Below are 18,945 nucleotides of genomic sequence, written 5' to 3' on the forward strand. Positions count from 1 at the left end.
CCATTGCTATGCGTCTGGTGCTCTGTCCGTATTTATACGGGTACCCTTCTGTTTTCGCTTGCTTCATCTGATTTGAATCGATTGCTTATTTTGCTTTGATCTGATAAATGCCGTTCTCTTTATTATAGGTGTTTACATCACTCTAAGCTGAAAATGCGTTATTGTACTGTGTCATGCATTGTTTGTCGCATTCTGATAATGAGTGTTTACGACCTGTCGCCACTTGCGGCATGACTTGTTTCTGTGCGCGCTACTGCTGCTTCAATAAAAAAAAGAGGAATTGTCTCATTAGCGAAACAATTGCAAGAGACTGCTATTTGTTGTTACTTGCACTGCTGCTTTCTTTGATTATGATCAACAAGAACCAAATAATAGACTGTGTATGATAGATGATGTTCTGAACGAGAGTTTAGGGAAATTTTTCTCCGTTTGAAAATCTTTGCAGACGCCTCTTTATTACACCACATTCTGCACAGAAATTAGTCATCTTAGATTTATTATTCTTAGGGTGAAGAGAATACTGCATGTGATTCATAAAAGTTCCTATTTGCAACCATCTGTTGTCACAGGTAGGAAACAATTCAGAACATAGAGTTGCCCATATTGACATACATCCCAAACACTCTTGCCAGGCAGATTTTCATTGTAGATTTTTAGTGATGACTTCAAATGCAGTGTGTGTTGTTGTTGTTGTTGTTGTTGTCTTCACTCCATAGACTAGTTTGATGCAGCTCTCCATGCTTTTCTATCCTGTGCAATGCAGAGTAGCAACACTTATAAAATAAGAATGAAAATAACTTAGAAATTAAATGCTGATATTTAAAACAAAATTTTATTAGGTTTGTAATACATTTTTTACAAAATGTTTAAAATATCAGTCATGATTCTGAATCACTATCACTTGATTCTTTGTTGCTCAGTTTGTCATACAGACCATTGTCCGCCGTACCATCTAGTGCATTGAATATCGAACATTTTTCAAATGCTTGTTGCACAGTCTGCTTTGGAACACACTTCCATGCATCATAAATCCATTAGCACACTTGCAACAAACTTGCGCGTTTTACATGTCCTGTTGGTGTCGGTTGTCTGTCACTTTGTGAAAGCCAGTCTGTGTATACATGCGTTTAAGCTTGTCCTTAAATGATTTATTCAAACAGACGTCAAGTGATTGCAGAATTGACATCATCTCACCTGGAATTACTGCCAAGTCCATTTTGCTTTCCTCTAATTTTCGTTTTACTGCAGGTGTTGTATGGCCTGCGTACGCATCTAATACCAGCAGACTGCGTAAACCAAGCATTGCGCCAGGACGATTCCACACACGCCTAATACATTCCAGCACCATGTCCTACCAAAAACCACCCAGTTTCGTTTGCTCGTTCAATTACGGTTTTTGGAAACACTTCAGATATCAGTAAAGTATTTTGCTTGAAAAGTATGAATGGGGGTAATTTATGTCCCATCTGCTGTGCAAGCAAGCATGACGGACATCCACTGTTTTTTGCTCCCTGATGTAAGAACACTTACGTCTTACATTCCTTTGGCGTCGACCATATAATTTGACAGCATGTCAAAATATACAGGAGTTTGGTCAGCATTTCCTATCTGACCAAGAAGGTATAGCTTTTCTGTGTGCTGCCTAATTGTGAAGCGCTGAAATTCCACAAGTTTTTCTTCATAATTTTTCGGCAGCTTCTGTGCAACTGAAATTCGCCTCTGAAGTGAAAAACCCCAGCGCTTCATAAACAGATCAATCCAGCTGCAACTAGCCTTAAAATTTTCGATTTTTTGCTCTCTAACAATTTCATGTGCCTTAATTTTTAAAATTTCGGCGTTCACAGGCAAAAATTTCTGATGCTGTCCTTAACAAACTCATTTAAAATCACTTCTAGTGCTTGATATCGGCCACACTTTAGCCTACTAAATGCTTTCCTGCTACTTGAACATTCAAATAATTTGTCTCTGCAGTCGCCATCGTCTGACGTTGCTCTCATCAATCCCGTATCACAGACCTGCATCACGATTAGAACTTTGTTCCGCAAAAGAAATAACTCCCCTCTTGAATTTGGCACTATAATGAAAGCGCTTCATTATGATTCACTAACACCAACAAGCACTTTGCAAAATTCCACGAGCAATAGATGCCGCTATGTGAAATCTTAATGAGCCCCAGTGTATCAACTTGTGAAACAGTCCTAAAGCCTTGTGCATTGTTGGTATTTTTGTGTAAAGAAATTTATTTTTGTTGCTACGAATATTTGAAAGGCTGCTACACTCAAAGATGAACAATACGGAATTTCTATTTACTTCGTTGGATGATGTATAAAAATGCAGTGGTCAAAACTCGGGGCGGAGAAGAAAAGCTCGTTTTCTACTCCCCCCCCCCCCCCCCCCCCCCCCTCTCTCTCTCTCTCTCTCTCTCTCTCTCTCTCTCTCTCTCTCTCTCTCTCTCTCTTTTAATGTATTTACTGACACAAAGGTTTTGTCGCCAGTATTTATCTTTGTGCCTGCAAGAAATGCCTGTGTAGTGCTTCATATATTCGATGGCAGAAGTTAGTTGTGATGGCACTTACCAACATTTTTCAGAACTTCCGCTTACTTTGCACTCGATTCTAAGCCGCAGACAGTTTTTTTGGATTACAACAACTGGAAAAAAGGTGTGGCTTACATTTGAGTAAATACGGTAGCTATTCCAGCTTCGAGTCCCAGTCTGGAAAACAGTTTTAATATGCCAGGAAGTTTCAGATCCCCACACACTGCATTGCAGAGTGAAAATTCATTCCAGAAACTATACTGAAAGCTGTGGCTAAGACATATCTCTGCAGTATCCTTTCTTCCAGTTCTGCTAGTCCTGCTAGGTATTCAGCAAACTTCTGTAAAGTTTGGAATGTAGGAGATGAAGTACTGTTGGAAGTAAAGTTGTGAGGGATGGGTCATGAGTTGTTTGGATAGCTCAGGTAGTAGAGCACTTACCTGCAGAGGGCAAAGGTCCCAGGTATGAGTCCGTATCTAGCAAACAGTTTTAATCTGCTAAAAAGTTTCAGATCGCTGTACATTCCGCTGCTGAGGTGAAAATTAATTCTGGATATATTGTTTGGTCAAAATTGCTGAAGAGTTCATGTGTTTGTACCAGTCCTCAAATTATGCCTATCTAATCATAAAAATTATTTCTAGATAAACTAATTAGGTTATCAGTATCTGAAATCAGGAAATTACCTTGTGAAAAATGAACCTTTGAGATAATTGTAGAACTTTGTAGTAGCACCTGCTGTGATTTTTGTGATTTATTTTTGAAGTGTGTTTTAGATGATTCTTGTAGCTGTTTTTAACACAGTTATGACGTGCATGTTTTTATTTCACTTGGGTATTAAAGAAATGTTTACTTAATACTGTACGGTTCCAGATGCCAAAGCAGCAGAAGCAGCTCAGAGTGCCTATTATGATCCAAATCGACCACAGTGTGCGTACGTGCCACCTCCTGCGTATTATGTAAGTATGATAAATGGACACAGAATAGCAATTTATATACATGTAACATCATTTAGAGTGGCTTTTTGTTGTGTATTAAAAACTGGGCTTCAGTATCACTTCTTTAGAGCCTAGAATAGTTCGAATGTAGTTGGGGAAGAAGAGATTTTGAAAGGTCTAAAGAGTACAGAGTAAAACTTTGTGTGGTCATTGCCTATTGCAAGAGCATTTGCTATTGATAACTTAGGAGGTCAACCTCTGTGCAAAACATATGTCTATGATTGGTCTACCTCTCAGTAAGTTGAAATGTGATTTTATTTGCCAGTTTTTGCCATTTTTGGGATTCTGCTTTATACACTCCTGGAAATGGAAAAAAGAACACACTGACACCGGTGTGTCAGACCCACCATACTTGCTCCGGACACTGCGAGAGGGCTGTACAAGCAATGATCACACGCACTGCACAGCGGACACACCAGGAACCGCAGTGTTGGCCGTCGAATGGCGCTAGCTGCGCAGCATTTGTGCACCGCCGCCGTCAGTGTCAGCCAGTTTGCCTTGGCATACGGAGCTCCATCGCAGTCTTTAACACTGGTAGCATGCCGCGACAGCGTGGACGTGAATCGTATGTGCAGTTAACGGACTTTGAGCGAGGGCGTATAGTGGGCATGCGGGAGGCCGGGTGGACGTACCGCCGAATTGCTCAACACGTGGGGCGCGAGGTCTCCACAGTACATCGATGTTGTCGCCAGTGGTCGGCGGAAGGTGCACGTGCTCATCGACCTGGGACCGGACCGCAGCGACGCACGGATGCACGCCAAGACCGCAGGATCCTATGCAGTGCCGTAGGGGACCGCCCCGCCACTTCCCAGCAAATTAGGGACACTGTTGCTCCTGGGGTATCGGCGAGGACCATTCGCAACCGTCTCCATGAAGCTGGGCTATGGTCCCGCACACCGTTAGGCCGTCTTCCGCTCACGCCCCAACATCGTGCAGCCCGCCTCCAGTGGTGTCGCGACAGGTGTGAATGGAGGGACGAATGGAGACGTGTCGTCTTCAGCGATGAGAGTCGCTTCTGCCTTGGTGCCAATGATGGTCGTATGCGTGTTTGGCGCCGTGCAGGTGTGCGCCACAATCAGGACTGCATACGACCGAGGCACACAGGGCCAACACCCGGCATCATGGTGTGGGGAGCGATCTCCTACACTGGCCGTACACCACTGGTGATCGTCGAGGGGACACTGAATAGTGCACGGTACATCCAAACCGTCATCGAACCCATCGTTCTACCATTCCTAGACCGGCAAGGGAACTTGCTGTTCCAACAGGACAATGCACATCCGCATGTATCCCGTGCCACCCAACGTGCTCTAGAAGGTGTAAGTCAACTACCCTGGCCAGCAAGATCTCCGGATCTGTCCCCCATTGAGCATGTTTGGGACTGGATGAAGCGTTGTCTCACGCGGTCTGCACGTCCAGCACGAACGCTGGTCCAACTGAGGCGCCAGGTGGAAATGGCATGGCAAGCCATTCCACAGGACTACATCCAGCATCTCTACGATCGTCTCCATGGGAGAATAGCAGCCTGCATTGCTGCGAAAGGTGGATGTACACTGTACTAGTGCCGACATTGTGCATGCTCTGTTGCCTGTGTCTATGTGCCTGTGGTTCTGTCAGTGTGATCATGTGATGTATCTGACCCCAGGAATGTGTCAATAAAGTTTCCCCTTCCTGGAACAATGAATTCACAGTGTTCTTATTTCAATTTCCAGGAGTGTATTTTGGTGTAGTTTGCACATGTCAGCTTCAGCTGTAGATATTAAGTACCAGAGCTTTGAAAATTCTACCATAGCATCCCCTCGAAAAGAAAAGTGCAGCACCCAGAAGACATGGTCAGATATCACTGAACTTTGTACACACCATCGTCATTAGAGTTGGAATTCTCTGTGACAAGCGGGTGCCCACAAGAATGCATTAGTATTGTTCATGTTTAATGTTGTTACCAGGCCTGATAAGGTGTATGAGGGGCATAAACAGTGTCGGATGTCGCATCATCGCTGTGAAGGACACAGAGATAGCACATACTCACATGAGAGAGTATCATTAGTACCTGGCAGAGTTTATTATTGTAAAGGTTCTGATTGACCATGTTTAACTATGACAAGGGATGCTCGTCATATTGTGGAGCAAGCACATCATAAGCCCTTCACATTATGCCTGCCATCCAAGAACAACAGTCTGTGTCATACTGTGCCATTGGCCAGAGATGAGCAGCCTGCTCGACTAGGGAATTACTGTTCCATGTCATTAACCGAGTAACATAAATAGCTGTGTTTGGAGTGATGTCGTGACCAGGAAGTATGGAATGGTGTTCAGTGGTGTCACATTATGTTAAACGACGAACACTGTTCTCTATTATCCCAGATGACCATCGTCGGTGAGTATCATGGTGACCTGGGAAGAAATCAAATACTTCCAATGTTTTGGAGACAGTGGTTTTACTCCTGGTATTGTGGTATGAGGAGTCATTGGGTATAACTTCAGGGTGTGACTGCTAGTGATTAAGGAAACTGATGGCACAATGGTACAGCAAGAACATAATACTTCTGTGGCCAGCAAGATCTGTAGATGTGTCCCTGGTAGAGCATGTGCAGGATCAGCTAAGACATCAACTATATGCCAGTGTCAGTATCCAGTATATCAAGAACCAGGTGCAACTGTTGTGAGCAAGCTTGTCTCAAGAGAATACAATGTTTTTATGATACCCTTCCTTGTGGTATCAACACATGTCCACACCAGAGGGGATGCAGTGTCATACTGATAAGTGGGTTTATACTGTTGAGTTTTTTGTAAGTTTGACTCGATTTTTTCCATCAACAACACAGAGATGGAGCGTGCACTCGGACTCGGACAGAAATTGGCTGTGTCCTCTTCAAAGAACCACCCTGGTGTTCATAGTAAGCAATATATAGATATCATGGGAAACCCAAATCTGGATGGCCAGAATGGGTTTTGCTCTGTCTTACTCCAGAATGAGAATCCACTGTCTTGCTACAGCACTCCCTCACTAAGTTTTTGGTGTCAGGTGAGCACCGCAGGGTGTTCTGGTACTGAGCTTGCCATAGTCAAGTTAGTCTATCATTCGTGTGCTGGATGAAGGCAGTCCATCTGAACATGTGACTGAATTTGGAAAATTTTTGCAACATTTTAAGATTATTTGGAAATAGGAACGAAGTGTAATATCACCACAATGTGGTGTATTAGTGATTTTTTTTTTTTTTTTCAGTAGATTTTTGTAGAATTTGCTGAGAGGAGAAATCAGTTCATATGGTCCTTGAGCCAATACTTTAATCTTAACAAGGGGGGAAAATGCTGCTTTGTGCTGTAATGCCTACAGTGAAAGGAAAGAAAGAATTGGAAATTAAAATAGCCGGTCCATTCCAACAGACAACCTCCATAAAGTCTGACAAAAAGAAATAGTCATTCCTCAATGACTGTAGTTGTTAATGTGTTACGCATAGTTCTGAGGTTAAGGAGATTGGTGAAGTAAATTTTCAGCATTGACTTTGGGCATGACAAGGAATAAGGATGAAGGCTTTACTAAGCTGTTACTTTAGTTGTTAAAACTGGTGTCTGTGTATATGCAGATGGATATGTGTGTGTGTGCGAGTGTATACCTGTCCTTTTTTCCCCCTAAGGTAAGTCTTTCCGCTCCCGGGATTGGAATGACTCCTTACCCTCTCCCTTAAAACCCAAATCCTTTTGTCTTTCCCTCTCCTTCCCTCTTTCCTGACGAGGCAACCGTTGGTTGCGAAAGCTAGAATTTTGTGTGTATGTTTGTGTTTGTTTGTGTGTGTATCGACCTGCCAGCGCTTTTGTTTGGTAAGTCTCATCTTTCTTTTTAGAAAATATATATATATATATATATATATATATATATATATATATATATATATATATATATATATAATAGAGGGAAACATTCCACGTGGGAAAAATACATCTAAAAAGAAAGATGATGAGACTTGCCAAAATACGCGCGCGCACACACACTCACACTTGAGTGGATAATAGATGGCAGGTTTTGTATATGCACAGGATGTAAAAGTAAAAATATTATTTGTTTGTAAAACCTTAGTATTACAACTTTGTAACTCTTAAATTTATGTTTGATGTCAACAAGTTGTTCTTTTTCAGAAATACATTCCTTGCTATTGTCGGTCTACGTTTTATATCCTTTTTATTTCAGCCATCATCAGTAATTTTGATAGTCAGATAACAACTCGTCTACCACTTTCATTTCCTCAATTTTTAATCTGATTCCCTCAGCATTGCCTGATATTCTGACTAGATTACATTGTGTTTATTTTACTTTTATCGATAATCATTTTCCAGTCTATTTTCAAGATTCTATCCATGTCATTCAACTGATCACTGTGTTACTGGCAAACTTGAATTTTAATTCTATTTTCATATTTCTCCTCCATTTCCTTTAATGTGTTTTCAATTTACAGATTGGATAATATTGTGGATAGGTTACAACTCTTTTTCACTTACTTTTCAACTATAGCTTCCATTTAAAGTCCTTCAACTCTTATAACTGCAGCCTGAATCAACAAATACTATAAATGTAGGTTTACTTTCCATCAGACTGTCTCATAAGTCAAAGGATAATCAGTGCCATACTATGTCCTACATTTTCCAGTACCCAAACTGATCTTTCCTGAGGTCAGCTTTATCCATTTTTCCATTACTCTGTAAATGATTCTTGTCAGTATTTTGCAGCCACGAGTTATTAAACTGATAGTTCCGTATTATTCACAGCTGTCGGCACTTGCCTTATTTGGAATTGAAATTACAGGTGTTTTGTGTGTCACATACATCTTGCACACTAAGTGGAATAGTGTTGTCATAGCATACTCTGCCAAGGACGTCAGTAATTCTGGGGGAATGTTACGTACTTACATCTATCATCTCATTGCCATTTACTTCCCCTTCCCTTTCTACTAAGATGTCATATATTTCATTTCCTTGTATAGCCCTATACAGGGTGCAGCGAAGTTCACGCACTCTATCTTCACAGCGCGACTCTTCATATGCCAGCAATAAAAAAAATGTCTTTCACAAAATTTCTTCCAGTGAGTATATTCGGCAGAAAAAGGACATTTAAGAGTGGCAATCTGGCAACACTGTAAACATATGTAGTGTAACTATCTCTGTCAGCACTCATTACTTGTGGTTAGAGTTTTGGGTTAGCATGCAGGCGGTCGATGGTTCGATCCTGGATTGAGGCATATGTTTTTTATTTGATAAAAGTAGTCCAGGTGCTATGGTTTCTGGCATCTTAATCGTCAACAGCAATTGCAGCAGGTCCACTAGAAAACATTTACACTTACATACTACAATTGTAGAAACAGAAGAGTGATCAGCTTTGAATGAAGCCCTTTCCACATCGTGGGCATGAATTTATTCGCACCACTTCATCTACTAGCTGCAAAACCTGTTTTCTTTGTACCCTCCTCCAATGGTCCCATAGATTAATACCAACCATTAATCTTGTCTCGTTCAGGTCCATTATGTTTTGTTAGGGCCTTACGTTACCAGTGGGATTAGCAATGTGCTTTGCGAATAATGTCCAAACTTGGTTACTATTTGTATGTGTTATTGCCATGGTCCCACTAATTATGCCTTTCAGCATTGAGTTTAGTAAATATCTCAATGCATTATTATTATTATTATTATTATTCTATCAATGGGATTGTGGAAACATCATGTCTATTACAGTTAGGGAAACTGTGTCATTCGAAATCGAACATTTCGCAATTAGTGGTGTTGGCATGAATCATGCAGAACAATATCTGTCAGAGGGTAATGTGCATTAGCTGGAACAGCGTGCAGGACTGACAGTGTGTTTATTCTGTATGTGCTGTCCACCCGACTGGGGCTATGTGCGAGTGGAGTAACACACCCATGTCAGACTTCAATGTACATGTGTACATGTACCAAATTTTCATATTGTAAACCTCTAAACATGTGTGGCAGACATACGGCGTACACAGACAATGAATATGTGGATATGCTTCTGGTCCTTGGTGTATCTGATAACCAGGCTGGTGTTGCCGCTCGTGAACATGCTGCTAGATATCCTCGTCGACACTATGCAAAGAAAAATTTGTTTCGTCATCAGGAGCTGCGCCTCCGGGAGTCAGGTTCTCTCCTTCCATCATTGCGTGACAGAGGTCATCCACGGACTTGCATTACTCCAGCTAGTGGGGAAGCTATTCTGGAGGTCATATCTCAGCGAAGTACACGCAGTGTAGCAAGGCAGCTGCGTTTCTCGTAAGACACGGTTGTTAACATGCTGGATGAGCATGGGCTGCACCCCTACCATTATGCTTTCACGCAACACCTGCATCCTGCAGATCGCCATCAGCGGATGCAATTCTGTGAATGGTTCCAACAACAACAGGAAGCCAGCGATGACTTCGTGAATACTGTAATATGATCAGATGAAGAAGCAATCACTCGTGAGGGTGTCTTCAAAATGCAAAATTCCCACCATTGGTATGAGGTTAACCCACATGTCACCTGTGATCGTGGATATCAAGTTTGCTTTGGTATCAACGTCTGGGCTGGAATATTGGGCGACAGGTGTTTGTTGCCTGACTGGTTGACAGCATGAAGGTATCATGCATTCCTCTTAAACTATCTGCCTGATGCGCTGGAAGATGTTCCATTACATGTTCGGCAGAGGATAAGATTCTAACATGATGGTGCACCTCCACACTCTAGAATTAACATGTGATAGTATTTGAGCAAACATTTCCAGGGAAATGTCTCAGACATAGAAGTCCAGTTGTGTAGCAACCATGTTCACCTGACCTACATCTCCTGGATTTCTTCCTGTGGGGACACCTGAAGGAGCATATGTATTCTACTCTGCCGACAAATGTGGAAGAATTGGTAGCGTGTGTTCATGCTGCTCTTGTTACTGTGGATGCAGCTTTGCTGCAAAGGGTCCAGAGCTATGTGATCTGGCGTGTTGCGCAATGTTTGGATGTGCAGCGAGGCCACTTTGAGCATTTGTTGATCTGAGGACAGCGTATTCAGTTGTGAAGGCCATGCGGTCATTAATATGGACATTATTATTGTCACTGGTTGCTAATGTGTGACATCTAAGCACTCATATTACATGTAGATAAATGACAAGTAGATGTGTTATTGTACTGTGCTATCATGTTTAGCATCTCAGAACTAATATTGTTTTTGTAGTTATTTTGTCCTATGACAGGTCATTTGTTTCAACTGTCTGTTTCTTATTTGTCTAACCATGTATTTATGTTCGGCATTACAAAATGTTGTAAATTTAGTATACATGTGACCTAAGAATGGGTGTATATTACATTATGTAAAGTAAGAATGAAATTAACAAATAAAAAAAAAATGCACCTGAACCCAGGATCGAACCCTCGACCTCCTGCATGCTAAACCAAAACTCTATTCACTGCACCAACTGTACACCATAACTAATACGTGCTGACAGAGGTAGTTACTGTAATGTGGTTACAGTGTTGCCAGATTGCCACTCTTTAACAGCCTTTTTCTCACTGGACAAAATTTTGTTACAGACATTTTTTTATCGCTGGCATGTGAGGAGTCACGCTGCGAAGCCTGAGTGCGCGAACTTCATTCCACCTTTTCCTTCTTGCTTAGTTCTGCTCTCCATTTGAGCATTCTCCAGTGATATCTTTTTCTGTCGGTGGTGTCTACCTTTCCCTCTTGTTGTGCATACTTCCACAACCTTGTATGTGTTCTCTTCCAATCTTGCTTAACCATTCTGCAGTTTGTCAGTCTTAGTGTTTAGAGATCTGTGCGTGCTTTTGCCTGCTTGTTTTGCTGAATTTTATGTTTCGTCTTTTCATCAATTGAATTCAATATCTCATGTTTTCTACAGGGCTTTGTTGTTTTGCTTATTTGATCCTCTGATGTCTTCACTGTTTCATCTCCTCCCAGGGGGCTTGCGGTTCTTTCGTGAGTTTGTGCGTGGTGCCCACAGGGCCTTGAGCTATTGCATCCCATTCTTCCTTCCTGAGCTGCATTTGCTTCTCCATGCCCTTCCTTCCCTGTCTTTGCTCTTTCTCCAGTGCCCCCTCATTCCCTCTCTGTTTACTATCCACCTGGTTTCCTGTTAAACTCCAGCAAGTCAGGTTAACAGGAATTCAAGGAAGTACCAGGCTCCAGGTTATGATAACTTTAATTATTTGCTGAGTAATTCACATTTATTAAACAATTTTTTAAAAAAGCAACAATAGTAAAGCACAATTAAATAATCTTTTAGAAATTAGTAGTTCCTAAACCAGTGAGTGAAATGCTTTAAGTGCAAAGGAGCACAATGGCTTAGCCAATTTAACACCGATAACAAAAAGTTTAAACAAATAGGACACCTGAACTGTCCCAGGCTAACACAATGGTTTTAGATTACACACTGAAGATTTTATATGGTCCTTTAAGAGACCTGACAAATTTAAAACAAAATTTTGAAGGTCAAATGTAACAATGACTATCACAAATTTAGTATCAGGTAAAATGTTTAAACAAATTTAAGTTTTCAAGCTAACAGGATGGCTTTAAATTACAGACCAAAATTTAAAACAGTCGTTAAAGAGACCTAACAAATTTAAAGCAAGATTTTTAAAAGTCAACTGTAATGATGATGTAGACAAACTTATAAAATATGTTTAAACTAATTTAAATGTCCTGAGGTAACAGAATAGTTTCAAATTGCATACCAGTATTTAACAGAGAGAGCTGACAAATTGCAGCAAATAAAAGGACCAACAAATGGTCCACCTGGCTAGGGAAAACTTAATACAGAAAGGGCATGGCACCAAAAGGCAAAAGATATGCAAAATCTGGAAAGCTTTAAGCCCACGTAAACCAGTGAAGAGAGAACTTAGGCAGCAGTCACCATGCTGTAGAGCAGCTTCACACCAGCAGCAGCAAATCCCTAATGCCAGCCAGTAATATTGTGCCACAAGTGCACTGACCCTTGTCAGGCCAGGCCAGTTGCACACATAGACTGCAGAAACAGTAGCTGACTCATCAAGCAACAGCAGTGTGCTCATAAAATAAGTGTCATGCTACAAGATGATGCCTGAACAAGCTATTCGGAATAAGGTACAACAGCCACTGGGAAATGATGATTAATGATTAACAAAGTAGATTTTAAATAACAATGTTTAACTTCGCTTGTGGGTGAAATCCTGGTTCTATTAATAATAGAATGTTCAGATACTAGTACAAGACAGTCTGCAGACCAAATCAGGTTCCAAGAACCAGATAAGGACTCTCACCTTAAAGTACTCAAGCGTGCCAACACAGAAAATTTCACAGCTCTGTGTCAGTGCACCCATTATACTAATAGATCTTGTCAGATCAGAATCCAAACTATGATTAAAAGAGCACATTAATCTAAATGTTCATGACAGCACTAGTAGCACCTGCGACTGCCATCACATTCCCACTGCTTGCACAGATGGTGAGAGTAGTGTTAGGCATCATTTGCCAAGGAGAAATACTATTAAGGGAGAGATTTCACCACGGTGAAAATAACTCTGCTGTTGGAGGTATCTTAAAACCAAACAGTAAAAAACTATTGCCACAATCATCACACCTCAGGATCACAACTAAGTTATGTTTCAGGAAAGCAACTTAGGGCACTCAGCTAACACTGAAGTGGGCAGGTTCAGACACTTTCTGTGAGTGACAGAGACCCCACAGTGAATCCAAACTTCCTGGAAAGCATAAATTCTCAACTTGGGGAAGAATCACGTAGGGCAGGGCAGTAACAGAGCCTGCTAATGCCGCCAAACTAGATCACACAGCACAACTCTAAAGGAAAGGGGTGTCCTTCCAGCACACCAGAATCAGCTAATTATAATCAAAGTCAGTTCCATTGCATTGGTTCCCGCAGAGTGAATTATTCAAGAAATTGACCATCACTGCACGACAACACGTTTCCACCAACTGACTTCCTCCTTCCTTCTGTGACAGTCAGTTCCGCACTCGCCTGCCTCACAAACATTACACACCAGAAAAGCACAAGCCAATGACCAGAAGGAAAATGAACCAGAGATTCAATCTACAGACCCCAATTGATAAAAACTGATGTCACTCATTTGTATTCCTTGCATTTTTATACCCCTTGTCTTTACTTTTTCATTCCCCCATGAACCATGGATCTTAACGTGGGTGGGAAGGCTTGCGTGCCTCAGCGATACAAATGGCCGTACCATAGGTGCGACCAAAACAGAGTGGTATCTGCTGAGAGGCCAGACAAACGTGTGGTTCCTGAAGAGGGGAGCAGCCTTTCCAGTAGTTGCAGGGGCAAAAGTCTGGATGATTGACTGACCTGGCCTTGTAACACTAACCAAAACGGCCTTGCTGTGCTGGTGCTGTGGACAGCTGAAAGCAAGGGGAAACTACAGCCGTAATTTATCCCGAGGGCATGCAGCTGTACTGTATGGTTAAATGATGATGACGTCCTCTTGAGTAAAATATTCCAGAGGTAAAATAGTCCCCCCATTTGGATCTCCGGGCGGGGACTAGTCAAGAGGACGTCGTTATCAGGAGAAAGGAAACTGGCATTCTACGGATTGGAGCATGGAATGTCAGATCCCTTAATTGGGCAGATAGGTTAGAAAATTTAAAAAAGGAAATGGATAGGTTAAAGTTAGATATAGTGGGAATTAGTGATGTTTGGTGGCAGGAGGAACAAGACTTTTGGTCAGGTGAATACAGGGTCATAAATACAAAATCAATACATAGAGGAAATGCTGGAGAAGGTTTAATAATGAATGAAAGACTAGGAGTGTGGGTAAGCTACTACAAACAGCATAGTGAACGCGTTATTGTGGCCGAGATAGACACGAAGCCCACGCCTACTACAGTAGTAAAAGTTTATATGCCAACTAGCTCTGCAGATGATGAAGAAATTGATGAAATGTATGGTGAGATAAAAGAAATTATTCAAGTAGTGAAGGGAAACGAAAATTTAATAGTCATGGGTGACTGGAATTCAAGAGTAGGAAAAGGGAGAGATGGAAACATAGTAGGAGAACATGAAATAGGGCTAAGAAATAAAAGAGGAAGCTGCCTGGTAGAATTTTGCACAGAGCATAACTTAATCATAGCTAACACTTGGTTCAAGAATCATAAAAGAAGGTTGTATACATGGAAGAATCCTGGAGATACTAGAAGGTAGCAGATAGATTATATAATGGTAAGACAGAGATTTAGGAACCAGGTTTTAAATTGTAAGACATTTGCAGAGGCAGATGTGGACTCTGACCACAATCTATTGGTTATGAACTGTAGATTAAAACTGAAGAAACTGCAAAAAGGTGAGAATTTGAGGAGATGGGACCTGGATAAACTGACTAAACCAGAGGTTGTAGAGAGTTTCAGGGAGAGCATAAGGGAACAATTGACAGGAATGGGGGAAAGAAATACAGTAGAAGAAGAATGGGTAGCTTTGAGAGATGAAGTAGTGAAGGCAGCAGAGGATCAAGTGGGTAAAAAGACGAGGGCTAGTAGAAATCCTTGGGTAACAAAAAAAATATTGAATTAAATTGATGAAAGGAGAAAATATAAAAATGCAGTAAATGAAGCAGGCAAAAAGGAATACAAACGTCTCAAAAATGAGATCGACAGGAAGTGCAAAATGGCTAAGCAGGGATGGCTAGAGGACAAATGTAAGGTTGTAGAGGCTTATCTCACTAGGGGTAAGGTAGATGCTGCCTACAGAAAAATTAAAGAGACCTTTGGAAAAAAGAGAAACACTTGTATGAATATCAAGAGCTCAGATGGAAAACCAGTTCTAAGCAAAGAAGGGAAAGGAGAAAGGTGGAAGGAGTATATAGAGGGTCTATACAAGGACGATGTACTTCAGGACAATATTATGGAAATGGAAGAGGATGTAGATGAAGATGAAATGGGAGATACGATACTGCGTGAAGAGTTTGATAGAGCACTGAAAGACCTGAGTCGAAACAAGGCCCCCAGAGTAGACAACATTCCATTAGAACTACTGATGGCCTTGGGAGGGCCAGTCCTGACAAAACTCTGCCATCTGCTGAGCAAGATGTGTGAGACAGGTGAAATACCCTCAGACTTCAAGAAGAATATAATAATTCCAATTCCAAAGAAAGCAGGTGTTGACAGATGTGAAAATTACCGAACTATCTGTTTAATAAGTCACAGCTGCAAAATACTAACACAAATTCTTTACAGACGAATGGAAAAACTGGTAGAAGCCAATCTCGGGGAAGATCAGTTTGGATTCCGTACAAATATTGGAACAGGTGAGGCAATACTGACCTTACGACTTGCCTTAGAAGAAAGATTAAGGAAAGGCAAACCTACGTTTCTGGCATTTGTAGACTTAGAGAAAGCTTTTGACAATGTTGACTGGAATACCCTCTTTCAAATTCTGAGGGTAAAGTACAGGGAGCGAAAGGCTATTTACAATTTGTACAGAAACCAGATGGCAGTTATGAGTCGAGGAACATGAAAGGGAAGCAGTGGTTGGGAAGGGAGTAAGACAGGGTTGTAGCCTCTCCCCAATGTTATTCAATCTGTATATTGAGCAAGCAGTAAAGGAAACAAAAGAAAAATTCGGGGTAGGTATTAAAATCCATGGAGAAGAAATAAAAACTTTGAGATTCGCCAATGACATTGTAATTCTGTCAGAGACAGCAAAGGACTTGGAAGAGCAGTTGAATGGAATGGATAGTGTCTTGAAAGGAGGATATAAGATGAACATCAACAAAAGCAAAACGAGGATAATGGAATGCAGTCGAATTAAGACGGGTGATGTTGAGGGTATTAGATTAGGAAATGAGACACTTAAAGTAGTAAAGGAGATTTGCTATTTGGGGAGCAAAATAACTGACGATGGTCGAAGTAGAGAAGATATAAAATGTAGGCTGGCAATGGCAAGGAAACCGTTTCCGAAGAAGAGAAATTTGTTAACATAGAGTATAGATTTAAGTGTCAGGAAGTCCTTTCTGAAAGTATTTGTATGGAATGTAGCCATGTATGGAAGTGAAACATGGACGATAAATAGTTTGGACAAGAAGAGAATAGAAGCTTTTGAAATGTGGCGCTACAGAAGAATGCAGAAGGTTAGATGGGTAGATTACATAACTAATGAGGAGGTATTGAATAGAATTGGGGAGGAGTTTGTGGGTCAACTTGACCAGAAGAAGGGATTGGTTGGTAGGACATGTTCTGAGGCATCAAGGGATCACCAATTTAGTACTGGAGGGCAGCGTGGAGGGTAAAAATCGTAGAGGGAGACCAAGAGATGAATACACTAAAAAGATACAGAAGGATGTAGGTTGCAGTAGGTACTGGGAGATGAAGAAGCTTGCACAGGATAGAGTAGCATGGAGAGCTGCATCAAACCAGACTCTGGACTGAAGACCCTAACAACAACCACCTTTCTTTTTGGTGTTTTTGGCCCACTTTGGGGTTTGACCAACACTTCTAAATTTTCTCTCTGCCATTTGAGGAAGAACTCCCTCCATACCTTCTATGGCACAGATCTCTCATCCCCTCTTCCTACACCTCTTCCTTCTCCACCATAGCCCATCTCCAACCAGCATATCACCAGCACTGTAACTACCCCGCGTGGTGGGGCTGTTATGTACTGATTTGGCTGAGGTCTCTGACAACACAGGGATCACACTTCAGATACTTGAGCTGTTGCCTCTCCATGTATGTGTAGAAGTGGCTGCTTGGGATTCTGGAGCATCAGAACTCCTGGCAATGGCTGTCATGCCAGACAACCCTTACTGTGGCTGGGTGGTGCCCCTGGGAAGAGCCCTGATCAGAGTGGGTGGTATCAGGGCAAGTGCTTTGCACATGAAACTTATCAAGCTCCATAAAACTGGCCATCCTTCTATGGCTGTCCCTTTTGTCTGGTAATGGATCATTTATTGCTACTTCTTATGACTTTGTGGCCTTCCCTTACCTGGCTATACACCATGGGGAGAGCCATGCTCACTGGCTTAGGGTGAAATACTCTCCCCACTACCAGGTCTGCCCTAGGTTAGACAGGGACACATTCACTGCCACAAAGCTGTTACTTTTTGTGGAAAATACCAAAGAAAAGTTTGGCAAAGTGGATTTTCTCAGTAAGATGCAGTTGGGTTCACTGTTGATCAAAACTACTTTTGCCACCCAGTCTGTAGCCCTTTGTACTAATGATCATCTTAGTAACATCTTGGTGTCCATTACTTCTCACAGGTATTTGAATATGGTTCAGGGGGTCATTTTTCATAGAGACGTCATCCTTCAAACTGATGAGGTAATCCAGGCCAATCTGGAGCGACAGGGCATTCATATTTTTTCGGCATGTTCAAAAATGTCATAAGGGCAATTGCACCAAACCCAGTGCCTTTATTCTGTCATTTGAGGGAGATACTCTCCCAGAGAAGGTCAAAGTTGTGTGTTGTGGTTGTGACATTAAGCCCGGTGTCCCGCCACCCAACATTGTTTGACCACATCATGGCAGGTTTTGTCTGACTTAGGATTAGGCCTTATGTACCTAAACCTATGCTGTGCTATGAATGCCAGTGTTTTGGTCATATGACTTCACACTGTATGCTGGACCCTCTATGTGTGACTATTGACACCCACTCCATTAGGGGATCCCCTGTATTCTCCGCTCATGCGTGTTAATTGTCATGACCATCACTCTCCACGCTCACCAGATTGCCCACCTTATAAGAAAGAAAAGATGATACAGGAATAAAAGTCCCTTGACTGTTTATCTTACACTGAGCTCGTCAGAAATATGACAAACTTCATCATGAAGTCAACCTTTGCCACTGTTATGTCCTTTCCCCCCTCTCATCCTCAGAGGCTCAGCATTTGTTTGCTGAGTACGGGCTTGGTGACCCCAGGGTTCCTGAGCTGGGGACTGGTAAGTGCCGTGTCTGCTTTTACTGTAAACTCTGGGCATGCTTCAATGACCCCTGTGTGGTGTGGCAGTGGAACGTTGTATGTGGCAGGGAATGGGGATCTTGGCTTGACCGCCCGGCTCATGAGTATGGTAAAAACCTCCATAAAAAACCTTCAATCTCAAGGTGTGCTGCGCACTGATGAAGTGGCTGTTGAGGTGGGACAGCTGTTAGCAGGCAACTTCTGGGGAACCTGCCACACCTCACTTGTATAAGGCTTTCTCAGACACACAGGGCTCTGCCTGAGTGGACCCTTGTTTCCCTAGCTGCTCATGGGACCGAGATAGAACCCTGAAAATAATCATCATCTCCTTCAAGTGGGAAGGGTGTATCGCCTGGGAGTATTCACACCCAATCCTCCAAATGAATGAGGGAGGCAAGCCCTCCTGGTAACCTGCATCAGCTGAATTATAGGAACAGGGCTCAAGGAATCATAAATCAAAATGTG

At 42.0% G+C, this 18,945-nt stretch overlaps 1 protein-coding gene across 1 annotated transcript in view; it reads left to right on the forward strand.

Annotated features, from left to right (window-relative positions):
* Positions 1 to 18,945, forward strand: part of LOC126175425 (WW domain-binding protein 2) — a 129,037-nt gene that overhangs the window by 89,391 nt on the left and 20,701 nt on the right. Inside the window, exon 6 of the mRNA XM_049922223.1 lies at positions 3,407 to 3,492. Within this exon, the coding sequence (XP_049778180.1) occupies positions 3,407 to 3,492 (86 nt within the window). The remainder of the gene's footprint in view (positions 1 to 3,406; positions 3,493 to 18,945) is intronic.

The sequence above is a fragment of the Schistocerca cancellata genome, chromosome 3 (genome assembly GCF_023864275.1).
Source record: "Schistocerca cancellata isolate TAMUIC-IGC-003103 chromosome 3, iqSchCanc2.1, whole genome shotgun sequence".
In the NCBI taxonomy this organism is placed as follows: Eukaryota; Metazoa; Arthropoda; class Insecta; order Orthoptera; family Acrididae; genus Schistocerca; species Schistocerca cancellata.